Below are 14,296 nucleotides of genomic sequence, written 5' to 3'. Positions count from 1 at the left end.
TAAAAATAAAAGAATTAGAATTAATTTGTTTATTAAAATATTTTTTAAATATTTTGTTTTATGAAGGTTTTAGCATATGTTTATTTTAGTGCATATAATATAATGAGGATGCAATTTAACCCAGTGGTGAGCACAAGCTGAGTTTGCTCGTTTTGGTCTGGTTTCGAGTCCCAACGCCTACAACAAGCCAAAATTGCCGAATTTTCGAGGGTTTCACCGTGCTTTGACAGAGCCAGCAACATTAACTAGAGCTTTGATCGAGTTGACCACAACGAAAAATCAGTAAAATCAGAGAAAAATCGGTAAAATTGCCGAAAAATTGCCGAATTAAATATCGTCCCACCGAAATATCTTCCCACTATCTACCGATACACCGAAATTTTGGGGATATATCTGTTGATACCCCGCGCTCCTGGTGTTCCACGTAGTTGCCAAATGGATGGACACGCGATCTCAACCCACAAAGGTTCTTGATTCAGTCGTTATACCTGCAAAAGGCATCCGGACAGGGTGTCCGGACGCACCCTCCGATGGTTTTGTTAGCCATGGTTAGAGAGGGAGATATAAATCAGTTGTCCTTTTACTAGGTATCAGGCGATTACCTTCCTTTTTGTGTGAAGGTTTATATATAGTGCCAGGAGTACTGTTCCTCTCATTAATGGTGGGGAGATATTTTATGTTGTCATGATGACATTAGATGGCACCAGGGCCATCATCACCCTACGGGTGGCTGACAGAGATCGTGGTAGGTGATGCGGCTGTCAGAGATCGTGGGAAGTGACCATGTGGAATGATCAAAGGAAATGACTTGTTGTCACTTCATCTTGTCCTCTCACCCTGCAGGCGGTGGAACGTGGGCCATGATAGGCTGTTGTGGTAACATGTGAGACTTGCTTACTTCAGTCAATGATCCGGACCACTTTATCCGGATGGCATATGTTGATCATCCGGATGTATTGTGTGAGCCGTCCGGATGATATATTTATAAGTGTCGTTTGATCTTTCTTGAGGTAGTCCGAAAAAGCCTGCCATGTGTGCTTTATAGGAAGATCCGGATGAGAGTGACTCGGATGACAATGCGTGCCACGTGTCACTGTAAGATGCGTGCCACGTGTTCTCGGAGGGAGGGGTCCCTACAATGCCCCCCTTTTTAACTTGCCTATTTTGCCTGAGCAAAAATGGGCGGGTTAAAAAATAATTGGTTTTTGAAACCGAAATCGACTTTTTGTCTGGTTGGGCCACGTGGCGAGTGGGGGCGCGAGAGCCAAAAAGGCATTTATGATGAGCCGCCGACTCTGGGCATTCCCAGGCAGCATGTCGTTTCAATGATGGCGTTGTTGGGCGTTTGGCTTTCCGAGGGGTTGTCCCCCTATAAATAAAATACTGTGCCCACTGTTGCTTTTTTTCTACTGCGTTTTTTCTGAGATTGCTTTCTTCTTCAACCTTGTGCGTACCTTCGCTTCTTCTGAGTGAAACCTTAGAATTTCCTGACGGTGATTTGTTGCGTTTTGACGGTGTTTGCCTTGCGATTTGCAACCCTTGCCTTTCGTTCACACTTGGTACGTATTCCTTGTGTCTTGCTCTTTCATTTTCTACGCTTTGGTGTTGTTGGTTTGTTTTGAGCGAGTGTCGTTTGTGACTGGGTGTTTTAAGGGTTTCCGTTGCCCCCCTGTGTTTTTTGTGGGTTGGGGGTTTCTTGTTGGGGTAGAGTCAAGGATTTTGGAATGGGTACATTAGTGGTGCGGGGTTTTCTGAGTGTTGTTATCTGTTTAGGGTTTGCGAGTTTTTGGATTGCTGTGTTTGACTATTGCATTTCTTGCATGTAGGTTTCGGTTCAGCCTTGGGCTAAAAAATGTCTGCAAAGAACAAATCTACCTCATCTGTCCGGGCCGGCGATGCTCACGAGAAACCCACAGACAAACTGAGTGTAAAGGAATTCCGGGATCGATTCTGCATCCCAAATGGCGTAATGGTGGAATTTCTGAATGATGAGGAGGTGCTTGCGCCGACTGAGAAGGCTGAAAAAGATACCATCATCTTCTCAAAGGAACAATTCAACGTGGGGCTCCGGTTCCCTCTGCCGGCGTTGTTCAAGGAATTCCTCCATTTCACCCAGATTCCACCCGCCTTCATTCACCCCAACATCGTCCGGGTGCTGATGGGATGCAGCATCATAAACATGCTATACAACCTCGACCTCACGCTGCTGGAGGTGTTTTTTGTCTACTCTCTGAAAAAGGTGAAAAATGACATCTTCAGCATGTCCGCTCACCTGCCCTCCCTTCAATTGGTGACGGAGCTGCCGGGGCGGGGTCGAAGCATCCTGCGAGGCCCTTCTCTCCAAACTACTCCTTAGTGATTCCGGGTAAGTTTGCTTTGCGACTTTGTCCGGCTTTTACTTTGTTGTCTTTTTGTTGATTTGTTCGGATGGTATTCTTATCTTTGGTTGCTGATAACACAGGTCCGGAAATGAGGGGCCACATCGTGGACTGGGTGGAAAAGGCGTCTTTTGCCTGTCTCAATAAATTATTTGAGATAGACGCCAAGGAGAGGCACTACAAGACGCTGCTTTCTGCGCGGAATCTAATGGCGGTCGTCCGGGAGTCCCAGGATTATGTTGTCAATATTCTCCCCAGGAAGCTGCCAAAGGAGGTAGTGCTTGGGGAGCATTATACTGTGAAGGATCTCCCGATCTACCAGGAGTTTAAAGAGGCTGACGTTGAAAAACGCCGAGCACTCCTGGATGATCGGGAGAGGAGAAAAAACGAAGGAACCCTTCGGAAGGCTCCCGGACAGAAACACGACGCAACCTCTCCTCCAAAGAAAGCTCCAACGAAAAAGAGGAAGCTGGTGAAGAATGGGAAGGGAGTGAAGGAGCCCACTCCTCCCAAGGAATTTGTTCTTCCGCCAATTACTCACGAGGTGGAGGTAATAATAGAGGAGCCAGTGAACCCTGCTCCTCATTCTATCTCAAGCGGACCCGGACATGTCGCGGGGCTGAACCACTCGAGTACCTCATTGGCAGCGGTTGCCCATCTGGCTAATTTGGCTGAGGAAGCTGCGTCCATAAACCATCCGGGCTCCCCTAATCCGGATGTTGATGCAGCTGAAGCCGTTTGTGCGACCCCGATGGAGGAAGCATGGGCAAAAAGCCAGAGTCAGCCCTCTGACGATCCGGACCGTCTGACTCTTATTCTGGTGAAGGGGCCACCTTCAAAGAGGCCGCGTTCGGCGCGCAATCTGAGGTCCGGACTCATCGGGCGGCTTCAAGATCGTCAGCAAGAGATTGAAGTTAGTTGCTCATCCGCCCACCACGCCCATCCGGAGGAGGGTGAAGTAGAGATGGTAACTGAGACTCCAGCCGTCCCGGTGATGGTCCCGGATGACGTTGCACCCGGGGAGACCCATCCGGCCGTAAATGTTGAGGCCCCGAATTCGGAACAAGAGTCGCCTTCTGTCACCTCATCAGGTGGGGATCTTGTTAATGACGCGGCTTGTACCTCTGCTAGCCCTTTTAGCTACGCGGAGTTGGAAGATAAGCTGAAACATATTCCCCCCGGCTTGACTACTATCATACCTTCAGCCAAGATGTTCGAGATGGTGGAAACGGTATACTGTTTTTGTGCTTCTAGATTCTTTGTTATTCTGATAACTTTGTGGTGTGATTTATAACTTTGCTTTTCTCGCTTGTGTGCTTGAATGTAGCTGGTAAGTGGTCTTCGCGGCATGGCTCAACAACATGATTTATTCACTGACTTGCTGCGAACCACTGATTATATGAAGGCCTTCGCATCTCGGCACAAAAATAGTGAAGATCGGTTGCGCCTGAGACTGGCGGAGGCCGAAGCCAGCTTATCCACCGTTCGAGAGGACAATGAAGCCCTTCGGGCGGATTTGGCTGAGGCTAAGGGCCGGGAGGAATCAACAATCGCCCACCTGTTTGAGGCGGAGGATGAGATGGCCCGGCTGAGGGGGGAGGTGAGGCAACTCCGGACTGAGGCTTCAATTGAAAAGAAGCAGAAAGAAGATTTGCAACTGCGCTTAATAGCGCAAAAAGAAGAGCTAGAGCGGGAGTTTGCTGCAGAGAGGGAGGAGCTTGAAGCGGAGTATCAAAAACAAGTGGATGATACGTTCATCTTCGGCTATCGCTGTTGTATGAAGAAGAATGGCATAAAGCGAGATGTCTCTTCAATTCCTCCGGGTGAAGAGAAGAAACTTCTTGACAAGCCTGCTCCCTGATAGCTTTTCTTTTTGCAATTTTTCTGTAATCTTTTTTCTGTATTTTTTGTGGTCCGGAGACCTCCTTGTACATACATTTACATATATCAATAAAACACTTCTTTTTTTCATTTGTACTTGTCTTGCTTTTTCATTGATAGTACTGTTTTAAATTGGACACATTCCATGGTCTAAGTAACGGAGTTCCGTCTAATTTTTGTAAATGATAGGCTCCACTTTCACTTGCTTTAGACACTATATAGGATCCTTCCCAGTTAGCTTGGAACTTCCCTACGCCTACTTCAGCAGTGTTTTCAAAAACTTTTCTAAGGACTAGCGTACCATTTTTTAAGCTTCTGGGCTTTACTTTGCGATTGTAATGGGCGAATGCTCTTTGTTGATAGTCTGCCATCCGGATGGCTGCGCTCTCCCTCACTTCATCTACCCAATCCAAATTTCTTCCTAATTCCGTGTTTGCATCACTCTGCTTTGCTGCGTCAGTCCGGATAGTAGGAAGACCTATTTCAGTAGGAATGACTGCATCCATTCCATATACGAGGGCGAAATGAGTGTTTCCTGTTGGTCGTCCGGGTGTGGTTCGATAGGCCCATAGGACGCCGGGTAGCTCCTCCACCCACTTCCCTTTGGCTTGTCCAAGCCTTTTCTTTAAGGCAGTGATTAGGGTCTTGTTTGTGGCTTCTGCTTGCCCATTACTTTGAGGATATCGCGGTGTGGAGTATGAATTCCGAATGTTCAGCTCCGAACAGAAATTCCTGAATGCAATGCTGTCAAATTGTGGACCATTGTCAGCTATGATGGTTTGGGGGATTCCAAAACGACAAACAATGTTTTTCCATACGAACTTGGTGACATCTTTGTCTTTGATGCTAGCATATGCTTCAGCTTCCACCCATTTACTAAAGTAATCAGTGGCGACAAGGAGGAACTTTTTCTGGGCAGGCGCTGCTGGGAGGGGTCCCACTATATCCATGCCCCACTGCGCAAAAGGCCATGGGTCTGAGACTGACTTCAACGTTGCTGATGGCATATGTGGAATGGGAGCATACCTTTGGCATTTATCACATCTTTTGACATATGCTGTCGCGTCTTTCTTCATTGTTGGCCAATAGTATCCTTGCGAATGAGCTCTATGTGCCAGAGATCGTCCTCCCGAATGATTCCCGCATATTCTCTCATGCAACTCAGCTAACACATACTGGGCCTCTGAATGCCCTAGGCACCGAAGGTACGGTCCTGTGAAGGATCGTTTGTACAAGTGCTCCCCAATTAAGGTGAAACGTGCAGCTTGCACCATGATTTTGTGTGCCTGTTTGGGATCTCCTGGTAGAGTGCCTGTCCGGAGATATTCTGCAATATTGTCCGTCCACTCTTGGTCGTTTGCTTGGGTTGCCTCAATGGTGTTGCAAGTAGAGGTTTCTGCGACAGAATGGTTGGTTTGCACATGTATTGGCAATAGAATAGCTTCTTTGATGGGGAATGAGGCAGCTATACCGGCCAAGGCGTCAGCGCGCCCATTTTCAGCTCGCCTGATTTTTTCGATTGTCCATTCGGTGAATTGCTACAAGGTGTTTCTTACTTTAGCTAAGTATCGTGCCATGCGTGCGTCCTTAGCCTCATATTCCTTCTGGACATGTCTTACCACGAGTTGTGAGTCGCTGTAGATCCGGAGTTTGGAGAAAGATAGAGCAAGAGCGAGGTCCAATCCGGACAAGATGGCCTCATATTCTGCTTCATTGTTAGAGGCAGAGAATCCCAGTCGGATGGCTTGCTCCAAATGTTCCCCAGTTGGGGACTGTAGTAGGAGCCCAACTCCAGAGCCTGATGAGCGTGAGGCTCCGTCAACTCGCAGAGTCCACCATTCTTGTTTACTTGATTCGTGGTGTTGGTTAGGCCTTCGGGAATATTCTAGCACGAAGTCAGCCATTACTTGGCCTTTCATGGACAATCTGGGTTGGAATTCGATTCCAAACTCGCTTAATTCAATGGCCCATTGTAGCATTCTCCCGGTTAAATCTGGCTTGTGCAGAATGTTGCGAAGGGGTTGGTCAATTAGTACGATCACTATATGAGCTTGGAAATAAGGGCGGAGCTTCTGGGCAGCGCTTCGAAGGGCTAAGGCTGTTAGCTCCATTTTTGAATATCTGGTTTCTACGTCTGCCAATGCCCTGCTGACGTAGTAGATAGGTTTCTGCTCCTTGGGTGAGGGGCAGAGGAATAGAACGGCGCTGATTGCCCATTCTGATACAGCCAGATACATGTATAATTTCTCTTTTGGGATGGGACTGCTTAGGATGGGTGGGTGCATGAGACAGTGTTTAATTTTTTCAAAAGCGTTTTGACAACTATCCGTCCATCCGTGTGTTCCAGCCTTTCGTATTGCTAAGAAGAAGGGCCGCAACTCATCAATGAAGCGGGCTATGAAACGCCCTAATGCAACGAGCTTGCCCGTGAGGCGTTGCAACTCCTTCTTGTTCCTGGGGGGATGTGTTTCCATGACTGCCTTGATTTGGTCTGGGCTCACCTCTATCCCTCTTTGGCTGACCATAAAACCCAGAAATTTGCCAGCACTTACGCCAAAGGCGCATTTGGAAGGATTCAGCTTCATGTCATACTCCCTCAAGAGGTGAAAAACTTCTTGTAAATGAAGAACATGCTCCTCTCGGGTTTTGCTTTTAACCACGATATCATCAATATATACCTCTACTGTGTGGCCTATCAGAGGTTTGAAGATCTTTGTCATCAGTCTCTGATAAGTGGCGCCAGCGTTTTTGAGTCCGAACGGCATGACTTTGTAGCAATAGAGGCCGTGTGGCGTTATGAATGCTGTCTTTTCCTCGTCAGCTGGGGACATGGGAATTTGGTGATATCCGGAGAAGACATCCAAGAAAGAGAGCATATCTTGCCCGGCAGTGGAATCCACAATTTGATCTATTCGTGGCAAAAGGAAACTGTTTTTTGGACATGCATTATTGAGGTTGGTGTAATCTACGCAAACCCGCCATTTTCCTTTTTTTTTGGGTACCACCACCACGTTGGCTAACCAATCCGGATAAGCTACTTCTCTTATGAATCCAAATTCCAGCAATTTGTCAATCTCATTCCGGATGACTTTTTGTCTATCCGGGTGAAAGCGCCTAATTTTCTGCCAGACGGGTCTGGCAGTTGAAAAGACGTTGAGCCTGTGCAATGCGATAGAGGGATGAATTCCCTTCATATCAGAATGTGCCCATGCGAAAATGTCATGGTTCTATCTGAGAATATTTTGCATGCTCTGAGTTTCTTCGGTTGTCATGAGGGAACTGATGTTCGTGAGGTGAGTGTTTTCCTCCGAAATTTGGATTGTTTGTAAAGGATCTGCTGCCGGGGGATCTTTGTCCGCCGGACCCAATAATTGCTATTGGTCATGTGCATGGCTGGGTTCAGGGGGAAATGCATCTTCCTGGTTGGCCCCTGCTTCTCATGCTATCTGATAGCATTGCCGAGCGGCCAGCTGGCTGCCATATAGGTCAATTTGCCCTTCGTTGGTGAGAAAACTCACCATTTGATGATATGTAGAGGGGATGGCTTTCATGTAGTGTAGTCATGCGCGCCCCAAGATGATATTGAAGGGTGATAACTCTTGTACCACCGAGAATTGTACGTTGAGAGTGACCGGGCCAGCTTGGACCGGCAGTACAATGTCTCCCAAGGACGTAGTTGATGATCCGTTAAATCCGGATAAGATTCGTCCAGGGTTTTCGAGGCCTGCGAGACTGTGTCCCATGTGACTAACAACCGATGCTTGTACAAGGTCGGCCGAGCTGCCTGGGTCAACCAAGATACGCTGCACATCGAAGTCCCCTATTTCCAGGGACAAGATGAGGGCGTCGCGATGTAGCTGCAATGTCCGGGTGGGATCTATCGGTGGGAAAATGATTGTCCCATCTATGGGGCGAGGACCCCCTCCGGTTAGTCCAGGCCGGATGGAATTGATGCGTTCGCGTATTGATGCGGCACGCAACAACTTCTGCCTTTTTCGCCTAGAGTCATATTCCTCGTCAGATGGACCCCCGTTAATATAGTTATAACGGCCTTGGGGGCGGCTGGGGCCCTGGGGGCTCCAGGATTGTGATGTTGGGAAGTGATTTTTCTTTCAGTATCTGAGCGGAGATATTGCTTTAGATGTCCTGCCTTGATGAGCTTCTCGACCAAATACTGGAGGCTCCTGCATGTTTCTGTCGTGTGACCGTGTTCCTTGTGGAAGGCACATCTCTTGCTATGATCCCTTGTGGATGGGTCTGTTCCTTGGGGTCTTGGCCACCTGAAGTTAGACAAGCCTTGGATCATAGGGAGAAGTTTTTCATATGATATGGAGAGAGGCGTGGGGGGCGGCCTATCCGGGCAACTCGATCCCTCCTGCTTTCGATCGGACGGTCTTGGCCGGTCCGGAGGTTTAGCATTTCTTTCCGCTTCACCTCTAGATGGCCGTCCGGCAACCAAAACTTGTTGGGTGGCTGCACGTACGTCATCTTCGAGCATTGAATATTTGTTGGCTCGTCTGAACAAGTTGTCCATCGTCGTAGGAGGCTTTTTGGCTAGTGATTCGAAAAATGGAGTGCCTGGACAGATGCTTCGCTTGAAGATTTGTAGGACAGCATCCATACTGCAAGCCTCTACTTGAAGTACGGCTTGGCCAAACCGCTTCACAAATTCCCTCAAGGATTCGTTATCTTGCATTTTTATGTTCTGCAGGGTGCTGATATTTTGCTTGTGTCAAGCGGAGTACAAGTATTGTCCCACGAAAGCTTCGGACAGGTCCCTGAAATTGCCAACAGAGTTGGGAGGTAGGCGATGAAACCATGAGAGGGCCTGTCCTTGTAGGTTGGCGGGAAATACTTTGCATAGTAGTGCATCGTTGCCAATATCGAGCGTCATGAGCTGTCGATAATGCATGATGTGATCAAAGGGATCGTTGGTCCCATCGTATGTGGAAAATTTTGGCACGAGGAATCCCCTTGGGGGTTCGTAATGAATGATATGAGAGCAGAAGGGCGTGGAGAGCATGTCATCCAGCCTTCTGCTGATGGAGCCAATGGGTGGCTCGTTTGGGAGGTTTCCCCCAGCCTGCTGTACCGCTGGGTGCGAATGAACGTTCCGCATCACGGGGGTGACTATGGGGTCACGATGCGAGTGTACGTTCTGCACCATGGGGGTGGCCATGGGGTCAGGGCATGGTGCCCAGGTTGTGGCTACTGGTGGCCTTGATCTTCCAGGCTCTTGTGGGCCTAGTCTTGCGCGCATTGAATTTGACAACTGAGGTCTTCTATCGCGTTGTCTTTTTGCTGAAAAGTGAGTAGAGTCTGAGCTTTCCTCACGGGGAGCTCGGGGCATAGGCGTGTGTGGCTCATGAGGCCTCACGTTGCATGCTCCTGGGATGGCTCCTGTGGTCCCAGGATATATTGATTCTGGTTCTTGTTGAGGCCTTGAGTTTGCTACTTGGCCTCTTCAACGCTGACGTTGAGGAGGCCCTGATGTTGACGCCTGGATGCGTAATACAGCGTTTTCTTCTCTCAATCTTTATGTCTCCTAGAGGAGAGCTTTTAGTTGTCGTTCGCTTGCCAACTGTCTTTTTTCGATGGTTTGACGCCATTCAAAATCATCTTCCTCTCCCCTACCAGATGAACGACTTCGGGAAGATGTGGCCATCTTTGCTAGTGACTGAATCAAAATGAAAATTTTCCCACAGACGGCGCCAATGTTGATACCCTGCGCTCCTGGTGTTCCACGTAGTTGCTAAATGGATGGACACGCGATCTCAACCCACAAAGGTTCTTGATTCAGTCATTATACCTGCAAAAGGCATCCGGACAGGGTGTCCGGACGCACCCTCCGATGGTTTTGTTAGCCATGGTTAGAGAGGGAGATATAAATCAGTTGTCCTTTTACTAGGTATCAGGTGATTACCTTCCTCTTCGTGTGAAGGTTTATATATAATGTCAGGTGTACTGCTCCTCTCATTAATGGTGGGGAGATATTTTATGTTGTCATGATGACATTAGATGGCACCAAGGCCATCATCACCCTACGGGTGGCTGACAGAGATCGTGGTAGGTGATGCAGCTGTCAGAGATCGTGGGAAGTGACCATGTGGAATGATCAAAGGAAGTGACTTGTTGTCACTTCATCTTGTCCTCTCACCCTGCAGGCGGCGGAACGTGGGCCATGACAGGCTGTTGTGGTAACGTGTGAGACTTGCTTACTTCAGTCAATGATCCGGACCACTTTATCCGGATGGCATATGTTGATCATCCGGATGTATTGTGTGAGCCGTCCGGATGATATATTTATAAGTGTCGTTTGATCTTCCTTGAGGTAGTCCGGAAAAGCCTGCCATGTGTGCTTTATAGGAAGATCCGGATGAGGGTGCCTCGGATGACAATGCGTGCCACGTGTCACTGTAAGATGCGTGCCACGTGTTCTCGGAGGGAGGGGTCCCTACAATATCCCGAAATTTTCATCCATGAGTACTACTACTTTTTAATTGACAGTACCATTAAATGCAGCTTGTAACTATTTCTTCTCAAGAATATAAATGTAATCGTTCTCTAACTCTTGCTAATGGTTATGTTTCTGTGGAAAGAGCTTATTCTTGGAAACCTCTTGAGGGAGGACCCAGGAGTGACGACTGGACCACAGTACTGGTCATCCAATGACAACAGCCTAATTCGTGTTTGATTTGGGTTGTGCTTTCGTCACATTTTTCCTCTTTGAAAATTGTGGATAGGGACCACAAAAACCCTTATACCCAGAGGTTTCCTGGTTACCTGATGCAATAAAATAGACCATATTGCAGATTACAAGGGGAAAATATATGAATCTGATGCTGATTATCATTGACCTGAGTTAATTTATGAGAAACAACATTCTGGCAAGTTGACAGGCATTAACTGGACATAAATCTTATTAGAAACTAATTATCCAAACTGATCAATCTTACGGAACTTTGAGAGAATGCAACTATATATAGATGATTGGAGATGAACTCCAGGATGAAAAAATATCTTATAGAGCTAAGGCCCAAAACGGATTTCAAAGGAGAAAACCAGACCCTTCCAGTTTGCAGCTAGATCTTCAATCATGATCCCTTGTGCATATCTAAAGTTATACATATTTAACTGCCGGACTGTTCTACCACCTTGATGGTAAGCTGCAATTTTATTCGTTCTTTTCTCTTAGTCTTATCATTTGACCAATCTATAATATTCACCCCATTGGTCAACAGAATTATGGTAAACGCGGTGGGAAGGAAAAAGGAAGTTTCTCCTTATACAAGTCGTGAACATGACTTTTTTTCCGTGTTAAAGTCCTTAAATGGGGTAGCTGCAAATGTTTGAACATAAGCGTATCCCTTAAAGGCTATTCTGGCCATTGTGTTTGCATCGTGGCCATCTGAAACAGAATGCTACACAACCGATCTTTGCTGTGCTTTTCTTCAGTAGTTAACTTTCTACTACTAGTAGCTCTCTTGGTTGGCGCTGTTGCTCAAGCTGGCTGTTTCAGTTTCAATTATTCAAGTTTTACGGAAGAAGATGAGACCAATCTCATTTTAAAGAATTCATATATAGCTTTGGGTGGCATCCAGGTTACACCTGATGTTTCAAGCATAGATTTCAGCAGGAATCAGTCTGGCCGAGCGCTGTACAAAAGACCATTCAGGTTGTGGAGCAAAAGCAAAGGCATGGCATCTTTTAATTCCACCTTTGTACTTAACATCATCAACACCACAAACCCAGGTGGTGACGGTTTGGCCTTTATCTTAACTGGACATACCGATCTTCCAAGTAACAGCCAAGGACAATGGCTTGGGATCGTGAATGAGGCCACGGTATCATCACCTGAAATTGAAACGGTGGCAGTAGCATTTCTCACTGGGAGGAGTAACACAGAAAATTTGAATGGTAGCCGGATTGGACTGAACTTGAATGGCTATTTAAAAAAACAAGAAAGCCTATATGTGGATCTTTCAAGTGGTATGGACGTCAAGGTGAGAATTCGGTATGATGGGGAGGTTTTGAGGGTTTTTGTGGGGGAAGACACGAGCTCACCAGCAATTTCTGACTCTCTTAATTTCTCCATCTATCTGCGTCACAAAGTTTATGTGGGATTCTCAGCTTCAACGGGAAATTATTCCCAACTAAACTATGTAAGGTCATGGGAATTCAGTGTATTAGATTTAGATGATCATCAGATGCCGCAATGGATCTGGATCATAGTTGCTGCAGTAATAGCTTTGTTTATTGGATTTGCCTTTTCCTTGTATTGGAAATGGAAATATTATGTCAGGAAGGGAGATGATCCGGGATTTGAGCTACAGATTCAAGGCTTATCCACGGCTCCAAGAAAATTCAGATTGAAAGAACTGGAGTCTGCCACAGAGAACTTCAATTCTGATAACTTGCTCGGCAGAGGTGGATTTGGGACTGTCTATAAAGGAGTATCGATAAATAGGGAGGTAGCTGTGAAAAGATTTTCAAGGAATTCACATGAGGGCAAGCAAGATTTTATAGCAGAAATCACAACAATCAGCAACCTCCATCACAGAAATCTTGTGAAATTATTGGGATGGTGCCATGAGAGAGATGAACTGCTTCTGGTGTATGAGTTCATGCCAAATAAGAGCCTAGACAAGCTCATATTTTGCAATCAGAATCATGGAGCAGAGACTAACCCAGTTACTCTGAATTGGGAAAGGAGGCATGGTGTCATTTATGGGGTGACACAGGCACTGGACTACCTTCATAATGGATGTGAGAAGAGGGTGCTTCACCGAGACATAAAGGCAAGTAATGTAATGCTGGACTCAGAATTCAACGCCCGATTGGGGGATTTTGGACTGGCTCGAACCATCAATCCGAGTGATCAAACTCACCATTCCACCAAAGCAATTGCAGGAACGCCTGGCTACATGGCTCCAGAAAGTTTTCTTATTGGGAGGGCAACAGTTCAAACAGATGTTTACGCATTTGGTGTCCTGGTACTTGAAGTTGTCTGTGGAAGAAAGCCTGGAAGACAAAGCACGCAGAACAACTATAACAATAGCATAGTGGATTGGGTATGGGAAAATTACAGGGGAGGGAGCATTCTGGATGTGGTAGATTTGCAATTGAATGGGATTTTCAGCAAGGAGCAAGCTGAATGTGTATTGGTTTTGGCTCTGGCTTGTTGCCATCCAAATCCATACCAGAGGCCATCCATGAGAACTGTCTTGAGGGTTCTTGCAGGAGAGGTTGCTCCACCAGTTATCCCCATGGACAGACCTGCTTTTGTGTGGCCACCTGCAATGCCCCCATCTCTCAATGAGGATTTGCAGGACTACACTTTCAGTGGAGACCGAAACACCCCATCTTCAGAACTGATTGGAAGATGAAAATCATGCCAGTAATTCAAAGTCAGGGGTGTCCATCTTCTATATATCAGTATGCCTCTTGTTTTTTCATTAGTTTATGGTGGTGAATTGCTTTAGCTTCATTGATGTGCTAAATTTTCTCCTTGTTTGCATGAACACCCCTTATTGCGTGTTTACAAATTTCCCCCCTCTTTGATTGTTCAAGGGCATGAGTGCCCTTCGCTGTATATGTGTTAAAAATGTAGCTTTAGGTACTATTACTTTTTAGTTGATAGTGCCTTTAAATGTAGCTTGTAACTATTTCGTCTCCCAAATAATATAAAGACAATCGTTCTCAAACTCATGCTAATAGTTGGTCTTTCTACGGAGAAGAGCTTATACATGGAAACTTCTTATGGAGGACTCAGGACTGAGGGCTGGATCACCACAGTTCTGGTCATCCAATGACTCTGGCCTAACTCATGTCCTACAATAGGATGGACTTGGGTTGTGTTTTTTTTATCACATTCTTCATCTTTGAAAATTTCGGAAGTTTCCTAGTTGCTTGTTAAGATATTTTTTTTAGCCGTTCATATCCCAATTTATAACTATTCCTCAGCTGGTTGTGTGGATCGCCGGCAACCAGCATGATGATCAGCCTCTAAAGTCTTGGCATATATTTTTAACACATTC

At 46.4% G+C, this 14,296-nt stretch overlaps 1 protein-coding gene across 1 annotated transcript; it reads left to right on the top strand.

Annotated features, from left to right (window-relative positions):
- Window positions 1-11,559: 11,559 nt before the first annotated feature.
- On the top strand, window positions 11,560-13,963 carry LOC100262448 (probable L-type lectin-domain containing receptor kinase S.5). Its single transcript, XM_002275483.4, has one exon. It carries the CDS (start codon window positions 11,678-11,680, stop codon window positions 13,643-13,645), a length of 1,968 nt encoding a protein of 655 aa, XP_002275519.1. The 5' UTR covers window positions 11,560-11,677; the 3' UTR covers window positions 13,646-13,963.
- The last annotated feature ends 333 nt before the right edge of the window (window positions 13,964-14,296 follow it).

Source organism: Vitis vinifera, chromosome 8 (assembly GCF_030704535.1).
Source record: "Vitis vinifera cultivar Pinot Noir 40024 chromosome 8, ASM3070453v1".
Lineage (NCBI taxonomy): Eukaryota > Viridiplantae > Streptophyta > Magnoliopsida > Vitales > Vitaceae > Vitis > Vitis vinifera.
This window is presented reverse-complemented; position numbering and strand designations above follow the sequence as displayed.